Source organism: Helicoverpa zea, chromosome 26 (genome assembly GCF_022581195.2).
Source record: "Helicoverpa zea isolate HzStark_Cry1AcR chromosome 26, ilHelZeax1.1, whole genome shotgun sequence".
Classification (NCBI taxonomy): Eukaryota; Metazoa; Arthropoda; class Insecta; order Lepidoptera; family Noctuidae; genus Helicoverpa; species Helicoverpa zea.
This window is the reverse complement of record NC_061477.1, coordinates 1,150,581-1,163,760: the sequence shown is the minus strand read 5'-3', so window position 1 is coordinate 1,163,760 and position 13,180 is coordinate 1,150,581. Positions and strand designations below refer to the sequence as shown.

Here is a 13,180-nt window from a genome sequence, read left to right as displayed (position 1 = left end):
CTGTGTCTGCGCAAATGCTCGTGCACTATAATATGTCCTGCGCAGCTGGCTGATCTCCTTAAATGAGAACAGCCGCCGCGGCCGAAATCGGCCGTGGACGCCATTATTATTATTTGTAAGGATATTAATTTGATGGGTCAAATACTTACATATGGATAGCTCGTGGTGGCCTAGTAGGTAAAGAAGCAATAGACGAGCCTAACCGAATTCAGCTGAGTACATTCAGCAGAGTTTTACAAGGAGCGACTGCCCTATCTGACCTCCTCAACCCAGTTACCCGGGCAACCCAATACCCCTTTGGTAAGACTTACTGGCTTCTGACTACCCGTAACGACTGCCCAAGATAGTAAATGGCAGCCGGGACCTAAAGTTTAATGTGCCCTCCGAAACATAGTCATTGGAGTCCAAGATATACTTAGAAAGTACATACAAACTTAGAGTACTTGCCTGATCTGGAATCGGACCTACACCCTCATACTTGAGAGGTTGGTTCTTTACCCATTTGGACACCACGATTTTGTGCGAAAACTCCTAAAATGCGTAACAAAATATCATTATAGCACATCTTTGTTTGCAATCGCAATACCTATACATAGAGGCGCAAGAGTAGGATGCATCAATTTTGTGCTATTATGCCTTCCAGCCTACTATCACGTGAATGGCCTTGAGTTCCAGGCCCAGAAATGTAATTTACATTCCAATGTACTTAGATGCAGAATTTCGTGTAATTTGGACATTATTTTTGGTTATGGTCGGCCATAAATATGTAATCCAAATGCAAAAGTTTGTATATGTGGATACCTATGTATTTTTTTACCTATTTTGAAGATTAAATCCCTGCGGGGCCCAACAGGGCCAAGGCCCAACAAGGCCAAGGCCCGGCATCATTCAGTTTTACAGGGGGCGACTGTCTGTCTGACCTCCTCAACCCAGTTACCTACTTAAATAGTAGTCGAAGAAATAGTCTTTTCATCATCATCATCATCATCATCATCATCATAGGATAGGGTCCACTGCTGAACATAGGCCTCCCCCTTGGATCTCCACAGATACCTGTTGGAGGCGACCTGCATCCAGCGTCTTCCGGCGATCTTTATTTACTGTTAAAAATTAACTGTACATTATTTTAAAGTAAATCTATATTTACATAAATAAACCGGCCAAGTGCGAGTCGGACTCGCGCACCGAGGGTTCCGTACAAATGCTGTATAGATAAAAAGTGAGTTTCGCGCCAACCGTTCAGTTTAGAACAATCATAGTTATGGTAATTTCGTGAGAGTCAAAGTAGTTAATATTTTTTATTTTATAATATAACTAAAATAGTAGGCCAGTACCTTGTAAAAGTTATTTTATTGAAGTTATTTATATACAACATTTTATAGTCATCATTCAGAAATCTGATTGAAAATAACTAATTATGTCTTAAAGGTCATGGGGCATATCTGACCCGCTTTGTAAAAAGTGGCGGACATGAATCAAAGTAGTTTTAAATCGTGGAGAATGGTATGACGTTTCTTTGAATATAAATATTTTATTAAAATTCCATGGAGACGAATGTCCAGGATCGTTTGAAAAATATAAAAGACAAGCAGTTTCAGAGGATTGTACAGGTTGCAATGCTAGTTTTTATTGTTAAAGACATTTCATAAAGAAGGAAGGTGCCAATCCGGATGACCAGGATCTGATGAGGATCTGGAAACCCTGAGAAATCGAGGGCAACTCTTGAATATTGTAGGCACGCATCGAGTCATAACCAGACATGTGAGTGTATTTTTGAGGGTATTGGTAAACAGTGAAGGTTTGGAGCTGATTTGATTATGGAGACTACAGAGAGTCAAGGGAACTCCTTTACAATTTATAACGTAACCTTGTGTTGGAGCTTATTTTATTTTAGGTGATGAGAATTCACTACTAACTTGGGTTAAAGCAGCCATTTCAGGAATGGGATCTTTTATTTTTGAGGGATTAATCACCTAAAGAGCCCCAGTTTCAGGTTTTTTTCGAAACCGCCTGACGACTTGTAGCTGTCGAATTGTAACAACGACTTCTAGAGAGTAGGATTCGGCGCTGCTGGCTTTACGTTTCTAGAGCCCTGACAAAAGTGTAATTCTGTCCCTTTCTTTGTTTTATAAAGTCGGCATTATTTTATTTTGTAGCATTTTACAAACAAATCCAACTTCAAACATATAAAAAAGCAACAAGAAAACAAAAGCAAGAAAGAAATTAAAAAGATGTTAGGTGCATCGGTCTAGAAGTCGGTGTCTAGAGGATGCATCTATATTTATTTAACCACCGAGATCTAGACCGATGCATATAAACAGTTTTCTTGTTGTTTTAGAAGTTGTTTTTTTTTTGTAAAAAGTTTTTATTTTTAACTTTTGTGAAAAGTTCTCGTCAATACGAATAATATAAGCCCAAACACGACGTAACTAAAACATACCGAGTTCTCTCGACTTTCTCACGTCTCGTCCTTTCTGATAGTTGCCCTCGATTTCTCAGGATTTCCATCATCAGATCCTGACCTGATGACAATGGAAATAAACGGCGAGTATACTCTTTCACTACAAAGAAATGATTTCTCAAATCCGTCAAACTTGGTCGTTTAAATTCCCCATTGAAATGAGGAAAATATTTGATGTTTACACCTGATTTTCTCTAGATTCCCATGGTTCACATTGATGCGACTAATGCCATAGTAAATCAGAGCCTTTATCATTATACTGTGCTATATTTCGTTCGTATCCGCCGTGGGTATGGTTTTCATACTAAGGTGCCCAATGACCTTTGAATGATTTAAAATTTTTCACAGTTTAGAGGCCATTATATTTAAGAAGTGTTTGATATGAATTTCACTTTTTATTCAAAACTTTAATATCTCTACGCGTTCATGTGAAAAAGGGTAGGTAGTAAGTTTATAATTATGAAAAAAAATATTTTATGTCATGTAAGCAAAAATAATATTTTAATATTTTATGTAACTTCAAATTTATCATTTTCGCAATTTTTCCTTTATCTGTACTATATAACGTTGCTTCGTGCCGAATTTTAAGATTCTGAGTTCACGGGAAGTACCTTGTAGGTTTTGATTCCCTAGCGTGTGACGGAAATTCGTCTAAGGTGTCGGTAAAACTGCTGTATCTTTTGATCGCGTTAACTTAGAAGTTAGATTTTTTCATTGCTTAAAGGGACAATAGACCTAGGTATTTGGTATAAATTTCAATTTGGTACCTTTATTCGTTCGTGAGAAATAAGGTAGTAAGTTTTATTTTAGTAAAATATTTTTATTATATTATATAACAAAAAAAATGAGATTTTCGCAATTTTTCCTATATTTGCATTATATAACAATGCTTCATGCCAAATTTCAAGATTCTGAGTTTACGGGAAGTACCCTGTAGGTTTTGATTCCTTTGCGAGTGTCGAGAATTTGTTGAAAATATCGACATAATCGGTTGTATCTTTTGATTGGCTTGGCTTAGAAGCTTGATATTTTCACAGCCTAAAGGGACAATAAACCCGAGTATTTCATGTGAATTTCAGCTTGATACGTCCACGCGTTCTTAAGATAAAGGGTCTTGACAGACAGACAGACAGACAGACAGACAGACAGACAGACAGACGGACAACAAAGTGATCCTATAAGGGTTCCGTTTTTTCCTTTCGAGGTACGGAACCCTAAAAATAAGCTGAAAACTAATAAATGGCGTAGAAAAGTTGGTCCTCATCGCTGTCACCCGGCAGTGTACCCAAAAAGCTAGCTGCATTGCCCCGTTGAATGGCAATGCTTAAACGTTGAGCGAAAAAAAAGCCAGCCTTGGGTCACGAGAAATGGCGGTTAGTTAAATATGGGTTAGTATGAAAAATGTTGTACAAAGTGTGTCAGTAAGACAGTGACGTCACAATATGATGCTTCCTCCATATAATTGGTGGTTCTGTTTAGTGTTGTGTAAGGATCGTGAGCAGGCGCCGCTGGTTTGAATATCGATCAGTTAGAGGCCGGTGGGCCGAGTTACGGGCGGTAGCGAGTTTCATCCGCAGCGTTTGGGAACTACGGTATAAAATATGGCATTTATTACTCGGGTATTGTCATCGGTATAGAGGGTAGCTTCACAGCGGTGAAATATTTTTTCAGTAGTTTCGGAGCCTTTAGGGTACAAACAAAGAAAACAATATCCTCTTTATTATATTAGAATAGACTAGCTGTTTTCGACTTTGACTGGATGCCGACCCCATAGTTGGGAAAAAGGATCGGAGGATGAGACTACCTGTTTTCCCCGGTTTTACGCCTATCCCGTGGAAGGATAAGTCCCGTCCCGGATAAAATAAAGGTTATGTGACCTGAGGATAGTATAGCTTCCAAAAAGTGAAAGAATTTCTCAAATCAGTTCAGTACTTAGTTTTGAGTTTATTTCACTGACACACATTTTTAGGGTTCCGTACCTCGAAAGGAAAAAACGGAACCCTTATAGGATCACTTTGTTGTCCGTCTGTCTGTCTGTCTGTCTGTCTGTCTGTCTGTCTGTCTGTCTGTCTGTCAAGACCCTTTATCTTAAGAACGCGTGGACGTATCAAGCTGAAATTCACATGAAATACTCGGGTTTATTGTCCCTTTAGGCTGTGAAAATATCAAGCTTCTAAGCCAAGCCAATCAAAAGATACAACCGATTATGTCGATATTTTCAACAAATTCTCGACACTCGCAAAGGAATCAAAACCTACAGGGTACTTCCCGTAAACTCAGAATCTTGAAATTTGGCATGAAGCATTGTTATATAATGCAAATATAGGAAAAATTGCGAAAATCTCATTTTTTTTGTTATATAATATAATAAAAATATTTTACTAAAATAAAACTTACTACCTTATTTCTCACGAACGAATAAAGGTACCAAATTGAAATTTATACCAAATACCTTGGTCTATTGTCCCTTTAAGCAATGAAAAAATCTAACTTCTAAGTTAACGCGATCAAAAGATACAGCAGTTTTACCGACACCTTAGACGAATTTCCGTCACACGCTAGGGAATCAAAACCTACAAGGTACTTCCCGTGAACTCAGAATCTTAAAATTCGGCACGAAGCAACGTTATATAGTACAGATAAAGGAAAAATTGCGAAAATGATAAATTTGAAGTTACATAAAATATTAAAATATTATTTTTGCTTACATGACATAAAATATTTTTTTTCATAATTATAAACTTACTACCTACCCTTTTTCACATGAACGCGTAGAGATATTAAAGTTTTGAATAAAAAGTGAAATTCATATCAAACACTTCTTAAATATAATGGCCTCTAAACTGTGAAAAATTTTAAATCATTCAAAGGTCATTGGGCACCTTAGTATGAAAACCATACCCACGGCGGATACGAACGAAATATAGCACAGTATAATGATAAAGGCTCTGATTTACTATGGCATTAGTCGCATCAATGTGAACCATGGGAATCTAGAGAAAATCAGGTGTAAACATCAAATATTTTCCTCATTTCAATGGGGAATTTAAACGACCAAGTTTGACGGATTTGAGAAATCATTTCTTTGTAGTGAAAGAGTATACTCGCCGTTTATTTCCATTGTCATCAGGTCAGGATCTGATGATGGAAATCCTGAGAAATCGAGGGCAACTATCAGAAAGGACGAGACGTGAGAAAGTCGAGAGAACTCGGTATGTTTTAGTTACGTCGTGTTTGGGCTTATATTATTCGTATTGACGAGAACTTTTCACAAAAGTTAAAAATAAAAACTTTTTACAAAAAAAAAACAACTTCTAAAACAACAAGAAAACTGTTTATATGCATCGGTCTAGATCTCGGTGGTTAAATAAATATAGATGCATCCTCTAGACACCGACTTCTAGACCGATGCACCTAACATCTTTTTAATTTCTTTCTTGCTTTTGTTTTCTTGTTGCTTTTTTATATGTTTGAAGTTGGATTTGTTTGTAAAATGCTACAAAATAAAATAATGCCGACTTTATAAAACAAAGAAAGGGACAGAATTACACTTTTGTCAGGGCTCTAGAAACGTAAAGCCAGCAGCGCCGAATCCTACTCTCTAGAAGTCGTTGTTACAATTCGACAGCTACAAGTCGTCAGGCGGTTTCGAAAAAAACCTGAAACTGGGGCTCTTTAGGTGATTAATCCCTCAAAAATAAAAGATCCCATTCCTGAAATGGCTGCTTTAACCCAAGTTAGTAGTGAATTCTCATCACCTAAAATAAAATAAGCTCCAACACAAGGTTACGTTATAAATTGTAAAGGAGTTCCCTTGACTCTCTGTAGTCTCCATAATCAAATCAGCTCCAAACCTTCACTGTTTACCAATACCCTCAAAAATACACTCACATGTCTGGTTATGACTCGATGCGTGCCTACAATATTCAAGAGTTGCCCTCGATTTCTCAGGGTTTCCAGATCCTCATCAGATCCTGGTCATCCGGATTGGCACCTTCCTTCTTTATGAAATGTCTTTAACAATAAAAACTAGCATTGCAACCTGTACAATCCTCTGAAACTGCTTGTCTTTTATATTTTTCAAACGATCCTGGACATTCGTCTCCATGGAATTTTAATAAAATATTTATATTCAAAGAAACGTCATACCATTCTCCACGATTTAAAACTACTTTGATTCATGTCCGCCACTTTTTACAAAGCGGGTCAGATATGCCCCATGACCTTTAAGACATAATTAGTTATTTTCAATCAGATTTCTGAATGATGACTATAAAATGTTGTATATAAATAACTTCAATAAAATAACTTTTACAAGGTACTGGCCTACTATTTTAGTTATATTATAAAATAAAAAATATTAACTACTTTGACTCTCACGAAATTACCATAACTATGATTGTTCTAAACTGAACGGTTGGCGCGAAACTCACTTTTTATCTATACAGCATTTGTACGGAACCCTCGGTGCGCGAGTCCGACTCGCACTTGGCCGGTTTATTTTGTATTTTACTATAATATACACTTTATTATTATATTAGTGTATAAACACATTCATTGTTCTCGAACAATTTTGGTAGTACCTACATATCTTGCAATAAAGTAGGTGTACGTTTTGAATTCTCTCTTTAATCGCACTACTTGTGCCATACAAAACAAATACTTGTAATTTTCTTCTGTCACGACATTGCTATCATCTTCTAAACGTACAAGTTGTTTATTTATAATATTATACTTATATATTTGCAAATACACCAATTTGTTACTTTTACTAATTGCCTGCGGGAAAGTTAAACTATATTTATCTAGTTTAAGAATTATGACATAGTTGCTCAACCGGTTATAGAAGATGATTTAACAGACGTACTTACTACCTAAATGTGTTTAGAGGTTAAGCTATTTTTGTTAAGGTCAGAAATTGGATGGGTGATCATTTTGATTAATGCTTTTTGGATTGCTAGCTTGGATCCTTAGTTAATAAAACACTAGCTTTTCGCCGCTTTTCCAAGGATAAAAAATTGCTCTCTCAGGCTTCAGGCTATTTCGGAGCTTGCAGCGTGAGGGAGTGTCAGACCCTTACGAACTAAAACCCATCATTTTTCTAAGCCCTTTATGTACCAAGGCCGCGGTAACTCGCGTTAACAATCCCGCAGCCCCGACAGGCTTTGGCCCCGTATAAGAAGGATACTTTTCCTGATGACTGATAGATCTAGTGGTCGCAAGCGCGACTGCTAACCCTGAGGTCTCGGGTTCGATCCCCGGGTCGGGCCGAAATCCCTTTGCGGATTTTCTTCTTCTTTGTCGTTATCACTCTTGACAGAGTGGTCGTGGTCATCACTTCAGGTGTTGGTGGCAAGCTCTACAACCCGCCGCCACTCCTCTCTGATGGCCGCCTTCCTCGTGTATTCGTAGAGTGACGATGAGCCATTTACTGCCGCTTTTATCTGGTCAGTCCACCTCATAGGCGATCTTCCTCGTGGCCTGGTACCCTCAACCCTGCCCTGAACCACAAGTCGCTCAATAGACGCCTCCCCTCGGCGGCATACGTGACCAAAATATGTGTTTGTGCTTGTGGATTTTAGAAACTTTCAAAAAGCTGCCCGGAGCTTTGAAGTTGGTGATTGATACACCCGTGCATCGGAGAGTACTTAAATGTCGGTCCTGCGCCTGATCTCTTTCCGGTCGTGTCGGATTACCGTCCCATCGGGCTATGAGAGTGAAGGAATAGTGAGTGCCCCTGGGTCAAAGCAAAGGCTTGTGTACTATATGACCTGAGCAGCTGGCTGATCTCCTTATATGAGAACAACCGCCGTGGTCAAAATCGGCCTTGGACGTATTACTTTTTAAGTAGCTGTAATCTGCAAGTTCGATAACCTTCCAGTAATTTCTCTAATACCTTTCATAAATCCAAAGTGTATGTCCTCGTATGAAATGATAGTGGCACGAGTCGCATCCCTGCTTATACCATAACACCACGACTTAATCGGTATGTTTGTTGCTTCATACTATTGTTAGACATCATGTACCTACGCGTATATACTTACCTCGTCTTACTAAGGGGTATTGGTGGCCCGGGTAACTGGGTTGAGAAGGCCAGAGGTTCCGTCGCTCTATGTTGGTTGGAAGTCGACCCCGACATGGTTGGAAAAAGGGTTGACTGACGTATGGGAACGTAGTCTCCGGAGTATAGGCAACCTAAGCTTTCACGTGTGAAAGACTATGTGTAATTTTAGAATTTTTCAATTTTAACTAGGTATGTATCTGGGATATCAGTATGATTTTTATTTAGGACTAGCTGATCCCGCGAACTTCGTATCGTTCAAATCTTCCCTGGACCTCTACAAACATTTTAAAACCAAAATCAGCTCAATCGCCCCAGAGTTTTCTCAAGTTTTAATCAGACTAACAAACAACAATTCATTTTTATTTATATAGATAGATTTTGTATAAAAGTTGAAATACGCTAGGTACCCATTTTAACGCAGGCAACATATAATTTTTGTTAAAATTTGATCGGGAAAAAGTGATTTTATGAAAAGCTTAAGGTAAGTAAGTAACAAAAATTGTATGTTGCCTGCGTTAAAATGGGTATCTAGCGTATTTTCAATTAGGAAATTTTTTCCGATTCATAGAGATTCAATAAATAATATTCCTAATTAATCTCCCACTAAAAATTCCAAAAATTACTTCAAATCCGGTTCAAATAGGCATCAGGCGCATCGAGCGCCGCCATCTTGCGTAATCTCAACGCATCACGATTAGGTTTAATTTAGGCGAAGTTACTCTAGACCAGGTCAGATTTATGTGGCTATTTACTGCTTTATATATTTATTGGAGACCTACAGGTCATCTCACTTAGATATTTCGTATTATTTATTAGTTTCATCTATTTATTTACAACTAGTTACTGCTCGCGGCTTCGCCCGCGTGGTGTACTGTTAAAAAGTAGTCTAGGATATCACCAAATTTTGTTTTTCCATGAGAATAACAATTATGTGGAATGTGAAGACGATACCTACTTAATTTTCTCCAATGAAGAAGCATTAAAATTAAAATTAAATAATACAAATATTTCATCACTTTGTTTATTGTAGGTATTTATGTTGAATCACAGTCTAAGACGCAATAAGTAGGTATACATTGATAAAATCGATCAAATGATGGGTACTTGACCAAAATTCTATCATTATTATTATATTGAAAGTGTTATGAAAAAAAAATACTGTTATTATTTTACGTGAAATCTATCTTATGACAAAAAAATGGACTTAAAATGTAATGAAAAAAAAGTTAGAATTATATCAAGTACCCAACAAAACAAAATTCCTTAAAAATTCATTTATTTATTATTACATTATTATTCGTTTCTCTTTATATTAAAATAACAACATCAAATTAAACGAAAAATTATTAAAAAAATAATAGGCAGACTCAATTTTTAAGGGGTTTTTCACACGAGCGGTTAAACGCTGCGTTTTGACCACTTGGCGGGCCAGCCGCTAGTGTTTAGGCGAAATTAGATTTATACTAAGATTTAAAAATCTTATCTTATATTTAATGTATGTATGTACTTTAATTTAAAGCCTCCCTCACAACCTCTGGATAAGATTACATTATACCTATTTTGATTGATTGATTAGTACACAAATATTGCTCAAACGAATCTAAAGGTACGATTTGAAGGCTAAGTTGCAGTCGGCAGTTGGCATTCAAAATGTACCTTGATAGATATTTTTCTATGATATCTTATCAAGAAGCAGTGAAACTGGGCTTTTATTTTATTCTTTTGATTTAATTTTAATAAATACATATATTTATCTCACAATTTTGATTGATAAAGTTTCATTTTGTACATTTAAATTACATATTTTAAGTAACTTTTCGAAAATCGTTATTTAAGTGTATGTGTTTTACAAAGTTTTCATTGTTTCGCAAATATGCTGAAATAAAAGAAAACTTTTCGTATATAAAGTATAATACTTCCTTGCCATTTGCTTAACACAATTCTGGCATTTTTTTTATTACATATTAACAAATATCAGATTTTATTTTGAAGATTACTATAAAACTTTTTACTAAGTAATTAAAAATCATTATATTATATAAAAAAATATTCACCAATAATAATTCCTAGCTCCTAGGAACGTATCTATAAGTAAATAATTCGTATATTCGTCAGAAAATGACAAGAAGCAAAAACGCAGTAAAAACGTTGAACAATCGCAGCGTTTTTTAGCGCTGTGTGGAACAGCCCTAAATAAAAACTTAATTATTATCAGGAACATCCAGTTAAGTATACTCGACGCTTTGTTTGTTTGTTTGTTCTTTTATCCGGCCTGAAACAAAGGAATTTTATGTTAGTTGATGCCATTTTAATGCTGATTGAAAAGTCATCAAGAATTTAATAGGAATAATTGTTTATAAGGCGACGAATTGGTCAACAATAATTCCATAACCGGCACGCGCATCTAAGGCGCCAAAAGGGGTCGGAGCGTCTGAGCGGGGCGAGGATAACAATACGCGCGCTAGCTTATAACTAAAAGTCGTAAGCGACAAAATGGTTTTGTAATTTTATTATTAAGAAATGATAATTTGATAAAAATTCCTTCTACAATTTTAAAGAGTATGTATATACTCAACTACTAAAAAAGTTAAGAGGCTTAAATCCGTCCCTTCTGCCCATAATATGTGAATCTCTTTTTAAAAAGAGGTATGTTTGATATATTTTTCTCTGTTATAAAAGTTACCTAATCATGTTTCTACGTGTAACAAAATAAGGTTTATATCATGAACTTTCAGGTAACCAAGTTGTATTTTGATCCGTTTTGTATTTACTGAGAAAAATTGAGATCCTTGGCGCCAAAAATTCCAATTCGTCCTCTTAAGGCAGAGATGGTGTTACAAATAGCAAGGATTAATCGTATTCTTATATGCTGGGATCTTGAAGTCGTGTTGAGCCTCTCAAGTACGAGAGTGCGGGTTGGATTCCAGGGGCCCGATTCTCCTAAGTTAATAATGTCAAAATCTAATAGAAATCGAGTCGCAATAGCAGTTTTATTTTAACCATATCGGGCATTCTGCTACTAATAAAAGACCAATCGTATTCGATTGACATTTGATTGGTGTGCGATTGGTCTGCTATTTTGTTCTATACGGCAGTTTGCTGTACAATCATTTTGAAATCGTAAATCATTTGCAGATTAAATGATTCATTATTGAATGACAGAAAAGGATAAAAACGTTTATTTCAAAGAAAAAATAGCGGAATGCCACATACGCTTCAATCGTAATCGAGTCGGGATTGGATCTCAGTCGAATGTGAATCGTATGTTGCTTAAGTAAAATTAGGAGAATCGGGCCCCAGACCAGGTAACCTGCCTTGTTAAGATGGTGATCTTGTGAAAAAGACTCACGCTCCGAAAATACTGAACTTATTTGAAAAATTCTTTCACTTTTGGGAACCTACACTACATGGGCTTTATTTTTTAAGGGGTGAAGTACAAAATATATCCTATGCAACGACAGGAAGAAGTTTCCCTGGGGGAAACCGCGGGGAACAGATAGTCTTGCCATTAATGACTTTGATGTTTAATAATTCCTGGACTCTGTGGCAAAATCTCAGTTTACTCGTCATCCCAGAACTAATTGGTTCTCTGATTATTATAAAATACATTGACATATATAAACAACTTAAAAATAATTAATTATTGTAACAAAAATGATATGAACTCACTTTAGCAGGATACACGAATGTCTTAGCTAGTTGCGAACCGAACACGTTGGTCGCCTGACACGAGAACTCGCCCATATCGCTCCAGCGAAGCGACGATATCACCAGCTCGCCTGAACGCAGCACCTGGGAGAGAGAGTAGTGATTAGTGAGAGTGGTGATTAGTGAAAAAAGTGGTACTAAGTATTTTGGGGCAGAAAAATTTACTCTGTAGCAATATTATAGCTGCATATTTTGAGGACATAATTATTGAGTTAAGGCACTGTAAAACTGAATTTGTTAAATTGGACTTAATAAAAAACTAAGGAGAATTAAGTGAGGGATTGAGCTTAAGGTCGGCTAATTTAAGACTAGACCGATTCTTAGCTATGTTTTGTTGTAGTTTCTGAAATCAAATTAATCAATAGACTACTGAACTTGTATTTAGCTTTTATATTACTATATGCATTTAGTCTGTTTACTTATCATATTTGTCAAATATCAACATTCAAAGCAGCACCTTTTTCTATATTGCGAAAACATAGTTAAGTACAATGAATTAAATCACTATTTCATATTGTAATAAACTTATTGCATTTTTATATTTGTTTGTAAGTAAATAATAGATTAGTTTCTGCTTACCTTCATCCTCTCATCCTTCTTGATAACATTGCCCTTATTGTCCGTCCACGAGACATGCGGCTTCGGATGTCCCTTGACCCTGCAGGGCAGCACGATGTTGTTCCCTATCGTGTCCACATACATCTCGTATGTGACCACTATGCGCGGCTCTAGAGGGAACAGTTTGGCGCGTTCCGTTAGTGCAGTGCTGCCATCTGTTGGGGAGTAGCGGAATTAGAATAAATGGTAATGTATTAATAGTTATTTGTTATACAAGAGTGCAAAGTTGCTTTTTAACCGCGGGCTCAATTTTGATGACCGAGCAAGCGAAGGATTCTAAAATTGAAACACGAGCGTAGCGAGTGTTTCAATAATTAGAATCCTGAGCG

The 13,180-nt window shown here is 36.6% G+C and overlaps 1 protein-coding gene across 3 annotated transcripts in view; it reads right to left on the bottom strand.

Annotated features, from left to right (window-relative positions):
• Positions 1-9,530: 9,530 nt before the first annotated feature.
• The window catches only part of LOC124642946 (neural/ectodermal development factor IMP-L2-like), an 85,869-nt gene continuing 82,219 nt past the window's right edge, over positions 9,531-13,180 (bottom strand). For all 3 annotated transcript variants that reach the window (XM_047181743.1, XM_047181741.1, XM_047181742.1), the window contains exons 5-7: positions 12,813-13,006; positions 12,195-12,317; positions 9,531-10,797 (exon numbers count right to left, since the gene is read on the bottom strand). In XM_047181743.1, the coding sequence (XP_047037699.1) occupies positions 10,789-10,797; positions 12,195-12,317; positions 12,813-13,006 (326 nt within the window). In that variant the 3' untranslated portion in view covers positions 9,531-10,788. The remainder of the gene's footprint in view (positions 10,798-12,194; positions 12,318-12,812; positions 13,007-13,180) is intronic.